We start from the raw sequence: 15,062 nt of genomic DNA, 5'->3' as shown, positions 1-15,062 counted from the left end.
CGCTCCCCCTCCCGCCCCTGCTGCTCCCGGCCGGGGCCAGTCCCGAGCGAAGGCGCGCGGAGCTGCAGTGTGTGGACACGAGTTCCCCGGGAAGCGTCACGGCCTGGTAGGAAGCCGGTCCAGCGCAGGTGGACGCTCGCTGCCTGCTGGACCCTCCAACCGCCGCCCCTCCCCCACGAGGGTCCCGAGCTAACGGATGGGAGGCACGGCTCGCGGGCCCGGGCGGAAGGATGCGGGGCCGCCGGCAGCCGGCCTCCCGCCCCAGCAGCGGAGGTAACGGCGTTGTGGGGAAACGGGCTGGGGCGCTGGAGTGAGCGGCTGGCGCTGGCAGGCGAGGACAGTGGGGCGAGGAGTCAGGACTGGGCTGGAGGCTGAGCGAGCCCCCAGCAGAAGGGACAAGAAAAGGGGTCTGACCCCCTCTCGGGGACCGGCCCACCCTCTTCCTCTCCATCAGCTCCCCTCCCCCAAGCCCAGCGGGGGAGGGGGCTAGAGTGGAGTTTGGAAAAGAATTCCCACCCTCGGGATTATTTCGGAAGGAACTACGAGAAGCTGCGACTTTTTGTGTGGCTTTTTAGCAGACTGGGAGAGACAGGGAGCAATACCTTTCGAAGAAGCCCTGTTGCTCAGAGCAGATAACCAAAGGCTGACCTCTTGGGGTTTTGCTGTGAGGGCTATGGTCTGGCTTCGATGTGCAGGTGAGGGGCTCTGCTGACTAGGGCTTTCTGTGGATTCTATTTTAAGAGATTCTCCACCTTGCATTGTATTTTACACCTTAAAGGAGAGAAGGGAGCCTCCTCCCCACTTCATTTGCATGGAGGCTTCCTCTGGGTGTTTTCCTTTGGCTATTTATGGGAAATCTTGTAGGTCTTCAATCTGTCTTTCTCTCTGTAAGTGTGGACGCCTGTCCCATTTTGTTTTATTTGTGCTGTAGGCAAAGAATCAGTTGCATTCAGAATTTTCGGCTCTTGTCAGTAAAGCAGTTCCCGTTAAAGACATAAATAATTCTATCATAATGTGAACATGTTTGTTTAAAGAAAGAACATTCTAGAAATATTTGTAGTGGGCTTTTTGTTTGTTTGGTTTTGGGTTTTGGGGTTTTCTTTTAATTTACTCTTTGTGTTTCTGTAACACATAGATTAAGAAAACTCTAAAGCTAATTTTACCAAACAGTTTTTAAAGGCAACTGAAATATTCCAGCACAGTTTTAAAGATTTAAAAAAAAAATTCTTCCCTTGCAACTGGGTCATTATTGTATTCACTGTATATCATGTAAAAATGATACAATGAAATGCTGAATGTGTTACTGGGAAATCCATGTTCTTGGTGGCAAATGAACCACATTATTCAGGGCCATCTTGTGGATTAAATGAATCCTCTCTGTCTTTTGTGTTCCTTTTCAGTGGTGGAGGCACAGTGTTAAAGAACAGAGAAATGATCTTTAATCATTTAGCATTTAGCCTCCACCATCCACCACTAGAGAATTAAGTGGGTAAAGACGTGATATATAGTATGTTTTGTAATTTAGAGAATCCCTTGTATTTACTATAGAATTCACTGTGTTTTTCTACAAGCTAGATAAATGTTAAGTAGTTAAGTAAATTTTAAAAAGCAGCCCTAAGAAGGCCTTTTCTTTCTTGCTTGTAGGACCCAGCAGTGTGTAGACTGGAAGTATTTTTCTCTTTATAACATGTGGAAAACGGCTCAGAGGGGAAAGTGGTGTAGCCAGTGGTAGAGCTGAGATTAGAATCCCAGTCCCCGACTTTAAAAGTACAGTTCTCAGTCTTGTTTGTTAGTTCCAGGTAGCTTTTAGGGTTCAAATTCAAACTAGCCTTCGTTTTCAAGTAGTAAGTTAAATGAGATCTTTTTGATAATCCCTATTGTTAACAACATTCAGAAAGTAAGACCTATTTTAACTATTTCAAAATACAAACCTAGAAATGGCTGTCCTTTCTTTTAAAACAAAGAAAAAAAAGTTGAATTTTCTCTCTTCCTCTGCCAAGTATCCCAGTGGTTTGTATTCAGTGCCAAAATGTGGTGTAGATATTTGTTTGTATTAATTATTCTTTGTAGCAGATATGAAGCAGTTAAGACACAGGGTGTTTTGTAAATACAAATTTATATACTTCAGTTACTGACAGATTTTATCTGTAATCCTTTCAACTAGATTGGGGGATGGTGTCTATGATACCTTCATGATGATAGATGAAACCAAATGCCCACCCTGTTCAAATGTGCTCTGCAATCCTTCTGAACCACCTCTGCCCAGAAGACTAAATGTAAGTAAATGAAGTCATTCTTTGTGCTCTGATGGTCCTGAAAATGAGGAAGTGCTGCTTTTAAAGCTCAGGGTACAATTACGGCTCACTGACAGCCCAGACTCTTCTTGTTTCCTTTTGGTTTCTCTTGACTTTGAAATAACAATTTCTGTAGTCCAAGTTTAGATTTTCAGAATGACTTTGATTTGGAGCTCACCCATTCCTTCTAGTCACTGAGTTATATGCATATATATGACATTAGGGAGGAAATAATATGCTTCTTTTATCTAGATGATGTGTATCTGTTTATAGAATGATAATATACAGTGTATTACGGTGGCTCATTTTAACAAAAACAAGGAACGGAAAATACCCCTGGACTTACAGATCTGCAGATTTTTTTTTTCCTCTGCAGGGTAGAAATGTAGTTCTCGTTTCTTAAGTTCTCTTAAGAAAACCATTTTATAGATCGTAAATCAAACTTGTACAGTACAGTGTGGTTTTTGATGCATTTAATCATTTCAGAGCTTGCAGACATTTAGCTTTTGACACCATTTTACTTAAAATAATAAAAAATGTAATTCCCATTCCCCTGGCAGGCACGGAGTGGTAGGGAGAGCAGGGTTTGGATGCGTGCCGTGGCAGGGAGGAGCTCTCCTGTGACTTGAAAATTTGCTGCATGTATCATCTAATGAACAAATGGAATAATTGAGTAGATTCATTTGTCAATATTTCTCCTTCATGTTTCTCTTTAAGACCTAGAATTATTTCTATATAAAAAAATTGCTTGCATTTTTCATAGCACTTCCCAACTTTTTGTCAGCTTTTGCCATTGAAGTCAGTCTTTTCACTACTTTGAAGGCTAACATGGGCTAAATATATTCAGAAGGCTGGTCACCCTATTTTTAACCTCTTTTCCAAAATGCAGTAAGTTTCCTTTCCGATCTCTGCAAGCTTATTTCTTTAATATGTAAAAACCTCTAAGAGCTCCAGAACCACGTGTGTACTCCTTGTGTTGACTATCAGATTTCTTGGTTACTTGCTAACAATTAGCACGTCTCTATAGCAAACTTTTGCAGTTGGTTATCATGTGACTTAAAGTACATCTTAACTTTAATTCAGAGTTGGCCAGTGCTAATCACTCTGGGGTAGGGCAATTAAATTGTATATTTCAGGATCAAAATGCATTTTTTTACTGAATGATATTCAGAGTAACACAATTGGGGAAACACAAGATTTTAGATTCCAACCCATTGGTGTGTTTGCAAACTTTGCTGAAAAAAATGCTTCTGACCTCTTGGTGACACTTGCAGTTCATTATGCCAGGACTCCATCCCGAGACCCTGTTGCTCATTTCACAGAGTCCTTTTGCTTCATTGTTTATCCAAGATGCCCTTCCATTCCCGTTGTAAACTATAAATCATCTGCTCGTAGGCTTTTGTTGGGTTAGCTTTGTGTTGCAGAGACTTAGGGTTGAGAGCGAGGAACAGGGTGGTGGTTTAAATCTGGATGAGAAGGATATTCCTTTTCTGAATTTCTCAACAAGATCTTTCAAGACTTGATTAACAGTTGAAGATTCTATTTGACACGTCAAGAGCTCTCCAAATTAAATGTGTGTGAAGCATCCTTAAATAAAACATGGTTAATCTGGCATTATCTGTCTTTCTGGTTGTAATTATATCGTTAAAATATTCGGTAAAGTCGATGGTAGACATTGCTCATTTATTGTGATTATAACCATAGGCTACAAGCATACAGTGTTTTATCTATGATCTTTTAACATGTGTGAAAATTGTAGATTCTCCTAGAACAATGGAAGGAAGATTTTATTTATAGCACAGCAGACTTGATACATAATTGATTCAGGCCAGGGTTTGTGTTATTTATAGGAAAGGAAAGAAAGCTGAGGGGCGAACCCTGCCCGTGTGGAAAGATTCCTTCCTGGGATTCTTCAGACTCACTGGAGATTCAAACCTTGACAATCTGTAGTGGACTAGACTGAACTGTCCTCTACTGTTCTCAGGGCCCCACTTGCAGGGAGACATAAAAGGCAGCCTGTGTTGAGAACGGGAACAGGATCTGGTGAGGCCTCTGACACAAGCCATGTGAGGTGGAGGGGGACAGAGCCTGGAGAAAGACGCTGGGGGCGGGACAGCCCCCTTTAGCATCTGAAGGGCTTTGACATGAAATCTGGACACTCCTGTGTAGGTTCGGAGGGCAAAATAAGACCTAATTTGCAGAGAGACGTTTAGGCTCACTTTAAGGAAAAGCCACGAGTCAGGAAATCCAAATGACATCCTTAATCTTATTGTAATATTTCTATGGAAATTAAACTTCTGTTATGTATCTGTTCTTATGAACGTTCTGTACCTGAGACCCTCTCTTTATCACAAACAGAAACGAAGACCTGCAGAGCCCACGCAGCCTCGCACGGAGGCAGAGTAGGTGAAACACCCGGGGGTGGGCCCTGCACCACATGCACCCTTTCTGCCCCCTGTCACTGATGACTGCAGCTCCTAGGCTCATTCCCTTGGGTTAGGGCATTGGTCTTTCTGTTAAAGCTCGAGAGGTAACACATTAAATTGTATAGCAAGTTGAAAGCAGGTTTTATGTGGGGGAAGAAGCGGGTGAGGTGTTGCCATGAGTCTAAGGGAAGGCTGATTGCGGGGGCCTTCATGGAGCAGAAGACATACTTAATGCCAGATGTCTGGTGGAGGGAGAGTCTGGCACCGCAGAGAAGAAAAAAGTGAAAGGGAAAGGAAGGAGTGTATAGCTTAAGCCTTAATATATTGAGAATTTTGCCATTGTTGCCAGTGTTTTTAACATGTTTTATAGTTTGTGAGGGTCTTTCTCGGATATTACTTATTATAATTTGATGCACACAACATCGTGCAAATAGATATCATTATCCACATTTGACAGATAAAGAAACCAAGGCTGGGGGGAGGGTACAGCTCAGTGGTAGAGTACTTACTCAGCACGCACAAGGTCCTGGGTTCAATCCCTGGTGCCTCCCTCTAAATAAACCTAATTACCCTTTCCCCCAAAAAAGTAAAATAAAATAAAGTAATTAAAAAAAAAAAAAAAGAAACCAAGGCTAGGAAACTGGGCTAAAGGTTCAGCCTGCTCTGGGACCCATGGCTTTTGAGCAGTGTAGCCAGGACCCAACCCAGGCCTTCTGACTTCACATTTCTTCAGAATGTGTCCCCAAGACTTTAGCAGTAAATATTTAGATGCCTTTATGCTAGGCAGTAACAACTTAAAGGAAAACTGATGAAGCATGCAAATGTTCACTTTTATTATGTAAATCTACCTGAAACCAGATAATTGTAATTCCCTGGTTCAGCCAAACGAATCTCCTGAAAGATTATAGTGCCTTGAGATCACTGATGTTTTAGCACTTTTATAATAGAGAACAGTGAGCATTTGTGTGAATGTTAGATGGATGGATGGGACCTTCTTTCATCCTTAAAAACAGGAGTAGTCATTTGACTTAACTACTGATAAATAAGAAAAATGTTGCCATGTATTTACATTTCAGCATGGCATTTAGGTTCTGTCTGCAGGCCTATTTTATTTTCTTAACTAGTGATAGCTCTTTATTTTTGGTATCAGAGATTTTTCCTGCTCAGTATCTTGCCTCTGCTTAAAAACCAGTCGCCAAAGCATGGCTAGAGTTGTCCTGGCTCCTTTGCATACGTATAAGATAGTGCGGTACCTCATTTTTGTCCCTGTAGTTTAAATTGATTAAATGGCCTAAAAGGAGCAGCAAGAACTAATGTCCTGCTTTTGTAACTAAATTAGGGGCTGTGTAAAGTATGCCAACGCTTACATTTTTTTTATCCTTTTTGTTTATATTTTCATTTATTTAGGTGATAGATCAGGTGTTGTTTCTTTAAATTATATTAAAATTCTATTTTTTAGATGTTTGGCTACTTTGGATCATTGCCTTATAATTTGTATTATATTTTTAGAGATTGAAATTATAACTATAGCGCAGAGCTGTTCTAGAATTACCTACGTCTGATCCCGGAGGCTCAGAAACAGATCAAGTGTACAGTTCTTTGGGCCCCATTAAGAAAAATCATTTTCTTTGAAGTATCCTGGAATTTTTTTTTTTAACAACAGATTTAGCTTTATTATTTTTCTTCTTATTTCCTTCCAGCACCTTCTTGTATTTTTCTTAGTTTTTTTTAATTGTTGTTTTTTTTTTAAGTGTTTGGCTTTTTCGCTTTTCTTTTCCTCCATGTAATTTCAGACAATCTTACTTCACTTAGAGGAATAAGTAGTGTCTTCTGTGAGTCACGGTGCCTTGCAGGAAGGGGTTATGTGAAGTCAAGTAAAAAGAGCAGGATGCCTTTATCACGTAGGCTCTTGCTGAGGGGGAGTAGTGTGTGTGTGTATGAGGAGAGAGAGAGAGAGACTCTGTGTTTAGAAGACTTTTACAAGAAGTACCCCAGGGCCCTATGTAAAGAATTGGCCTAGCTGATCTCAAAAACAGATTAGATTGGAACTTTTGTGATTCAGTGAACTGAGCTAGAAAGATGCAATCATTTGTTTGGCGACCTGGGAGCAGATGACAAAGCCCTTGGTTGCTTCCAGGCCGTAGTCAGCATTCAGCCCTGCTGCAGAGTGGTCCAGGCCAAGTTATGTTGAAGGAAAGGCCCTGGACTGACAGTCAGAACCTGGGTTCAGATCTCGCCTGTGTCCCTTACCAGCACCTTATCATATACAGGACACTTTAATATACATTATTTCCTTCCTGCTATATATGCCCTTAAGCTTTGGGAAGATACTTGAAACAATGAGCAAACAATATGGGACAGTACAGATTTAACCAAGTGCCAGGTTACGTGGTAGACTCGGAAAGCAGCGATGAGCTGTAATTCGCGTGGGCTTGGAGTCGCTCTAAGCGGGAGAGGGGGCACTAGAGTAGAGCTTTGAAAGAGTGTGGGATTTGCATGGATGGGGTGAAAAAGAGTCAGTAGGAAGACATACCTGTGAGAAGGAGCCTAGCATGTCTAGGGGATGGTCAGAAGACCATCTTGTTTTGAATAAAGCATCTATGGTGGGGGCTGTGGGGGTGGCCGTAAGACAGGGAGTCTCAGGAGTAACATACACAGGTTTCTAGAGGCTCCTACTTCCATTGTCTCACTTTTGGGTCTTTTACCTCCACAGCTGGACATGTTTTGTTGTGTTTTGTCCTGTCAGGGGGAGGATAATCCTTACCCCTTTTTTAGTGACTTTAACCTAGATTCATTATTCCTTTCCGTAGATCACCACCGAGCATTTAACGAGAGATCATACCCAGCGCCTTCTGAATGGAGGTGAAATGAAGGTAGAAGAGCTGTTTCAAGAATTTGGCAACAGAAAGTCTGATACCATTCAGTCCGATGGCATCCACGACTCGGAGAAACGCTCTCCTGCCGTTCCTCAGGGTAAAAGTTCAGACAGCTTAAATACCGTAAAATCCAGCAGTTCATCCAAAGCATCCAAAGTGGTGCCTCTCACTCCAGAACAAGCACTGAAGCAGTATAAACACCAACTCACTGCTTATGAGAAGCTGGAGATCGTCAATTATCCAGAAATTTACTTTGTGGGTCCAAACGCCAAAAAAAGACACGGAGTTTTTGGTGGTCCCAATAATGGGGGATATGATGATGCTGAAGGGGCCTATATTCATGTGCCTCGAGACCATCTAGCCTATCGATATGAGGTGCTGAAAATTATTGGAAAGGGCAGTTTTGGGCAGGTAGCCCGAGTGTACGATCACAAACTTCGGCAGTATGTGGCCCTGAAGATGGTACGCAACGAGAAGCGCTTCCATCGCCAGGCGGCCGAGGAGATCCGGATTTTGGAGCATCTTAAAAAGCAGGATAAAACCGGTAGCATGAACGTCATTCACATGCTGGAAAGTTTCACATTCCGGAACCACGTTTGCATGGCCTTTGAATTGCTGAGCATAGACCTGTATGAGCTCATTAAAAAAAACAAGTTTCAGGGTTTTAGCATCCAGTTAGTACGCAAGTTTGCTCAATCCATCTTGCAATCCTTGGATGCTCTCCACAAAAATAAGATCATTCACTGTGACTTGAAGCCAGAAAACATTCTCCTGAAACACCACGGGCGCAGCGCGACCAAAGTCATTGACTTCGGGTCCAGCTGTTTCGAGTACCAGAAGCTTTACACGTACATTCAGTCTCGGTTCTACAGAGCTCCCGAGATCATCTTAGGAAACCGCTACAGCACGCCCATTGACATATGGAGTTTTGGCTGCATCCTTGCAGAACTCTTAACAGGACAGCCTCTCTTCCCTGGAGAGGATGAAGGAGACCAGCTGGCCTGTATGATGGAGCTTCTGGGGATGCCACCACCGAAACTTCTGGAGCAATCCAAACGTGCCAAGTACTTTATTAACTCCAAGGGCCTACCTCGCTACTGTTCCGTGACTACTCAGGCAGATGGGAAGGTTATGCTGGTGGGGGGTCGTTCACGGAGGGGTAAAAAGCGGGGTCCCCCAGGCAGCAAAGACTGGGTGACAGCACTGAAAGGGTGTGATGACTACTTATTTATAGAGTTTCTGAAAAGGTGTCTTCACTGGGACCCCTCTGCCCGTCTGACCCCAGCTCAAGCACTGAGACACCCATGGATTAACAAGTCAGCGCCCAGACCTCTTGCCATTGAAAAGGTGCCAGGCAAACGGGTAGTAAATCCTGCAAACGCTTTCCAGGGACTGGGTTCCAAGCTGCCTCCAGTTGTAGGAATAGCCAATAAGCTTAAAGCTAACTTAATGTCAGAAACCAATGGTGGTATACCTCTGTGTAGTGTATTGCCAAAACTGATTAGCTAGTGGACAGTGATGTGCTCAGAGATGCATATGTATTTTTAATTATCTTGCAAACTTGAAAATGGGAAAAAATATATATAAGCTCATTGGTGGATATGTTTTTGTTAGACTAGATTTCTTTTTTTAACAAGGCAAAACATTTTTATATGACTATAAGTAAGAGAACTTTTCAAGGGCTAATTACCTAACCAGCTTGTATTGGCCATCCTGGAATACATATTAAAAGACTTTTTGTAGGTCAATGCATCTTTTGTTGTTATTGTCAGATGTACATCAACCTATGAATTATTCTATTGGTTTAAATCCCTTTCTTTCGAGGTAGAAGGTATACGAGAAAGTATATCCTGAGCACTCACTTCTAGTCTCCCTCAGCATGTGTTCCAGAGGGTTCATTTGGGCCGTACTAATAGGCGAGTACTAATGGCCGTACTAATAGGCGAGAGCCAAAGCTAGATCTCGCCCCAGCAGCCCATTCTGTGGGCTTATTCTGGGTGAAAGGGCTCACAGCAGAATATGGGGTGGGGGGAGCTCCAGGTAGCTGCTGGTCACCTGGAGAAGTCACGTCACTACTTCTCAATGACTCATTTCCCTTCAATTCTGTGATGCATGGTGTTTTTGTTTTATGTTATTATTTTATGATTATTTGGCTGCTGATTTGTTTCCTGGGCACTCAGACATCTTACCACTTCCCAAAGTACGGGTTCTAAAGTCAAGTCATATGTACCCCTCCTCCCACCTCCAAGGAAGATAAAATACCTTCCTAGCCCTCAATGACCCAGAATGCTGCAGGTAGGATCAGCCTGCAAACTGCAGGTCCCTGGATTCTTGGAATGTCGGACACCAGCCTACATACCACATCTCTGTGGACTCTTCCTCATAAAAGCGATCGCTATCACGTAAGCCTAACTACAGCTTCACTGCTTTAGCGCCTCTTCCCAACTTCCTGCCACCTAAATGTGCCACAATTTTTCTCACTTGCAGTTAAAACCAAAGACTGTTCCCTAGATTTGGAGGGAGCTTCAGTTATTTTCAGAAGAAAATCCAGGAACTGATGGTAGTCCATTTCATTTTTCTTCACTTTGACATCTTTTTTTTTTTCTCTGTTAAGATTTAAGAGTGAAGGCTGGTAATAAAACTAATTGCTAGCCAAAGGTCTTACTCAGAAGGGTGGAGAAGGGATAGTAACTCACTGTTGCTGTTTTGTGCTCCCCTCCACCTGCCACCACCACCGCCCTGCCTCTGCATCCACCCTCCTCCAAAACAGGAGTACACCTGAACCCTGTCCTCGCAGGATGCTCTGTAGAGTAGACCAGGGCTTTCTACAACACTCTTTTCAGGATGACCCAGTTCCATTATTATGGTAGAATTTAGTCTCTGCAGATTCTGTAAGATTGGAAGGAGGCTGTTTTTGTTGGGCAATAGTCTCATAAAGAAGAAAAATACCGTGGACATATGACTTAAGGAACTTTTGTTTTATCCAAAAGGATTCCTAATGGCTGCACCATAGGCTGTGAAAAATAAGAACAGACGTTCAGAGATTGGCCCCAGCCTCCTAGGCACAAGGACCAGGGGACAGGGAAGGGTTTAGACTGAGCTCTCCGCCTCTTTAAAAAGGAGATGTCCTGGTACTTCTGGTGATTGAGCAACTGGGCTGACTCTTTCAAATCTTAAATTATTTTCCCTACCCTTGGTTTACAGAAGGCAGTGGAAGATATAGCTCCTTATGGCCCCTCTAACTCCTGTTGACTGCTGACCTACAGAGAAGCTGTGTAAGACTTCTGCAGTATCTAACAGAGCATATGGTGAGCTTGTTTTTCCAGTTGTTATCAGTGTGGGAGACCTGTTCTCTTAAGCAAGCTGTTAAAAGGACCGTGACTCCAAAGGCATCTGCCACGCACTAGATTTCGGTGTTTGTGTTGTCAGTGAGATATCTCTTCGGTCAGCCAGCACTGTGTGTGACTTGGGTAAGGGGGGAGCCTGTGGCTGAGGTTGCCACGTGGTCTGTTTCTTTTTTCTTTTTTTTCCTTAACAGAGGGACTGGGGATTGAACCCAGGACCTAGCGCATGCTAAGCACTCAGTCTGCCACTGAGCTCTACCCACGCCCCCAGCATGTGGTCTATTTCTGTGTATTGAATGGATTGTGAGGTAACTGAACCTGGGCCGGATGACAGGGTATAGACTACCCCATGACTGTGTAAAAATTCTAGAAAGCTCTCGGAAGGTGAATGGATGTGTTTCTGCCTAAATTTGGCAACCTGCAGGGTGACGCAGAGCAGAGTCATTCAAGTTGGCATGCTTGTCTTCTGTGCGCCGGTTCAAGTCTAGGGAGAGTGGGCTGCTTTAAAACGTGGCTGTGCCAGGTGGATGTGGGGAGGTTTACTGAGTGCATTTCAAGTTTAGGGACAATTGTAGTTTTTAGAAGCTGTCACCCTGTGCTCCCTTTTTTCAACGGCAGTCAAATTTTTGCTTGGATCGCTGCCCAGACTTAGCACTGAGTGACCAAATTGGATCAGAGTCAGTACAGAGATTCAGACTGTCTTCCTCACGGTTACTGGATTGTTCTGTAGCCATTCTTGTCATTTCAATGACAAAGGTCAAGTTGCTTGCGTCCTTTCATTGATTTTTAAATTGACAAAATCTACTGAGTTTCCACATTGTTATTGACAGGGTGAAGAGCTGGCTCGGAATTTTTGTTTTATTTCATGCCTAAAATCATGCTTTCTTTCCACATGGAAAACTGGCTAATCCAGCTAATACTTGCTTGTCTTATTAGAGTCCATCTTTTTTACCTTTTGCCCTCACAGCGATCGATCTGTTCACTCATCATGGGCTCTTGCGATTTCTCCTTACATTAGAATGCAAGCTTCAAATGGGCAGGCGCATGTCTTCATGAAGCTCTGAACTACCCAGCTGTGATGCTGAGCACGTGCCCACCGTGGGGGTTCGGCTTCCTCCATGTATCAGGAACGTGCTCACCTCTCATTTTAAGTTGACCTACATACTCAATCTCCGATCTCTTTTTGAGCAAGGGATCATTGGAGAAGGGTTATATGAGGCCACTTTCTTCTGGTCCAGTATTTGACACCTTGATGATAATGAAAAGGAAAACGAAACCATGATTTAACTGTGATGTAAAGATTCTGCTTCTGTCCCACATGGGCTCCGCGAAAGAGGAGAGAATCTAGCCTGGATCTCCTGTCCCAGAGGAAATTGACTTCCGACCATAGTAGCATATGCTTTACTGAAGAGGGACTTGGAACAGACAGGTTAGCTGGCTAATGTCATTATATTTTAGTTTTCATGACATTTATTCTATTAAGAATGGGGTTTCTTGCATGATCAAAACAACAAAACAAAAGATTAAACAAAAATATCAACTGTGAACAGTTTGGATCTGTAGCAACTGATCATGTTGAGACACTTTGTTTTGCTTAGTTCCTAACTAGACATCATTAAACATAAATGCTGACTTTTAGGAAGCAGCTGGTAAGTGGTTCTAAGCTTTCCTGACTAACAGAAAACTCCCACTGCTTCAGTGAATCATGGAAAACTCTTTCTCTTTTATTTTTAATTACTTCTCTTGCATCTGTTGTTCAATGTCATCGACACAGAAGTTGGAAAAGTGGCAACGATTGTTCCAGACTCTGCCTGTGATGCATTTTCTCCTTTGAGAATGAAGGATGAGTACTTGTCCTTTAAAGCAGGTGGAATTGCCAGGACACGCCCTCCTCCACCTCTTCAGTCTCGCTGGAGGTGACCTGTCTGTAGAGCCGTGTAACTTACTATACCGAGAGCAATTGCAGGCGTCCCTGACTGAACAGCCTGGAGTCCTCCAAACAGAGGGGCGAAGCCAGGGGCAGGCAAATCAAGGAAGCGTTGTCCTCTGCCAGGGACCAGCCTCTCAATTTCAAAAAATATTTTTGTTTTTGTTTTTTGGGGAGATGTAATTACGTTTTTATTTATTTATTTTAATAGAGGTATGGGGAATAAACCCAGGACCTTGTGCATGCGAAGCCTGGACTCTGCCACTGAGCTATACTCTCCACCTCCTCAAATAATGTTTTTAATACCCATTTCATCTTGAACCTGTACTTCCTAAAGCCCAAGATTTTAAAAGAATTTACTTCCAAACCTGACTGGCAACCAGAATGTGATTAGGGGTAACCCTTTCCAAGTGTCTGTCAAATCATGCCCGCTGATTTCAGTGGGAAAAATTTTTAAGAGCCACAGTGAACCCATCCATGTAAGGACTAGAAAATCTCTGGTGCTTGAGAGCCATAACCCCTGAGATAAGCCAGAGCTACAAATATATCGTCTAGACTTTGAAAGAAAGGATGTGATTCTTAATATAGCTCACCAACCACCTAGTCAAGCCTAGACTTTCATAATTTTTCTATAACAAGAGAAGCCTGGCCGTTGACTCAAAAGATTCTCACCTCTTCTGCTACCTAAAAAATAAGCTAAAAAGAAAGAAACTAAAAGAAAGGACTACACCCCCGCACCCCCACCCCCAACCCCCGTCATCAGGCCAGACAGTGACCTGTGGCTATTTCAGCTCAGAATGTCAGCCTCTAAAGCCTCAGGTTTGAATCATTTGGTATCACGGGATTCCATCATTGTTCACTTGAATCTGCTGACACACTTCCTCTGGAAAGAGCAGCTTGGCATGGATGAGTCAGTGGTGGTGGTGGTGGTTGTTTTTGGGTATCTGTTTTTTAAAAAATAAAAATTGCTTTGAGAATTTTTCAGCATCTCATGATTGTTTCAAAACCAAGGCTGAGAACTTTGCCAGCGGGCCCTGAGTGCTATACTCCGAAGTGGTCCCAGGGTGGTGGGTCAGGACCCATCCTGGGACTGTCAGGGGTGTGCTGCACGTGCAGCCTCTCTTAACTTCATGACAACGATAGAGAAAGAAAAGGCTCGAAAAAGAAAACACTGGGATGGGGAAAGGAGGGGGATGAGAAACAGCTTTGTAGAAATTCAGCCTGTAATATCCTTGTGGTTCCCAGAGTGTCCATCTGTAAGCTCTGGCATTGTAAAGAAGGGAGGTGGGGCACATGTGTGGTACCAAGGGATGCTGTCTTCTCAGGAGCCCGAACTGTCAACAGTCCTATCAGGAGTTAACACATTTACCCTCCTGGGGCCCGAGCTTAGCTTAAGGATGAAGTCTGGCAAGTGGCTCAAGGAATGCAGCTTATTTGGGAAGTTTCAGTGGTTTCTGTCTGTGGGCAACTAAAAGCTTGAGGGAACTGAGCAACTGGAGAGGGAAAGAATGTTCTTGGTGGCCCTCGGGCACCTTAGCTCCTGCCTGCTTCTGATCTGGCCCTGAGCCCTCACTGCCCTGGCAACGGGAGCTGAGCGGACACCGAAGGACTGCCTTCAGCCGCTTGAATTGTCCCCCGGATTCCTGAAAAGGATTCCTGTCTTATGAGCCTGGCTTAAAACTAGAAAAGGACCTTCCTGTACTCATACAAAGCAGCTGCACGTTAGAGAAACGAACTGCGGGTGGGGAAACTACAAGCCGGAGAGAAGTTAGAAGAATATCAGCCTTCAACGTAGCTGTTCAAATTTCGCCAGGCTCTAATACACCCCAGGGCAGGACATCCCCATGGCTTTTTGTACCATTTAAGGCAAAAGGTATCAGAGCTTGGAAAAGGCAGCGAAGGGCAATGAGCGCTCTAGGAGTGTCGTGATTGCTTTTCAATATCCGGGAAGGCATTTCAGTCCCAAGGCAGAAACGTGAAGTGACTGCAGCTAGATGGTGCCAAGGCCAAGGGCTGGTCTTGACCTTGCCATTGCGTGAGCCTGGGCACGACGCACCCTGCGTGTTGGCAGAGGCTGCCCAGCCCTGCCTTTGCACCGCGGAGAATTCCCAGTCACCCCTGGGGCGGAGCCCTGGCCCGAGCCACCCTCACCTCTGCCCTTCTGAAGCCTGTCCGTACAGGCCTTTCTTGGTGCA

General features: G+C 43.8%; 1 protein-coding gene across 3 annotated transcripts; it reads left to right on the top strand.

Moving 5' to 3' along the window:
* DYRK3 (dual specificity tyrosine phosphorylation regulated kinase 3) lies at positions 1 to 9,344 on the top strand. 3 transcript variants are annotated; one of them, XM_010963256.3, is made up of 3 exons: positions 1 to 273; positions 2,165 to 2,276; positions 7,531 to 9,344. In XM_010963256.3, exons 1-3 carry the CDS (start codon positions 197 to 199, stop codon positions 9,103 to 9,105), a joined length of 1,764 nt encoding a protein of 587 aa, XP_010961558.2. In that variant the 5' UTR covers positions 1 to 196; the 3' UTR covers positions 9,106 to 9,344. The 3 variants fall into 3 exon arrangements, with proteins under 3 accessions (XP_010961558.2, XP_045378768.1, XP_010961559.1); XM_045522812.2 differs by lacking the exon at positions 1 to 273 and adding an exon at positions 280 to 695; XM_010963257.3 differs by lacking the exon at positions 1 to 273 and having other exon boundaries at positions 2,167 to 2,280.
* Positions 9,345 to 15,062: the final 5,718 nt, after the last annotated feature.

This window comes from Camelus bactrianus, chromosome 23 (assembly GCF_048773025.1).
Source record: "Camelus bactrianus isolate YW-2024 breed Bactrian camel chromosome 23, ASM4877302v1, whole genome shotgun sequence".
In the NCBI taxonomy this organism is placed as follows: Eukaryota; Metazoa; Chordata; class Mammalia; order Artiodactyla; family Camelidae; genus Camelus; species Camelus bactrianus.
This window is presented reverse-complemented; position numbering and strand designations above follow the sequence as displayed.

Excerpts from the sequence above, each read along its gene's own strand:
- DYRK3 (XM_010963256.3), top strand. The coding sequence starts at position 197 with ATGGGAGGCACGGCTCGCGGGCCCGGGCGGAAGGATGCGGGGCCGCCG. Across the intron at positions 274-2,164 it reads CTCCCGCCCCAGCAGCGGAG|ATTGGGGGATGGTGTCTATG; the intron begins GTAACGGCGTTG and ends CCTTTCAACTAG. Across the intron at positions 2,277-7,530 it reads CTCTGCCCAGAAGACTAAAT|ATCACCACCGAGCATTTAAC; the intron begins GTAAGTAAATGA and ends TCCTTTCCGTAG.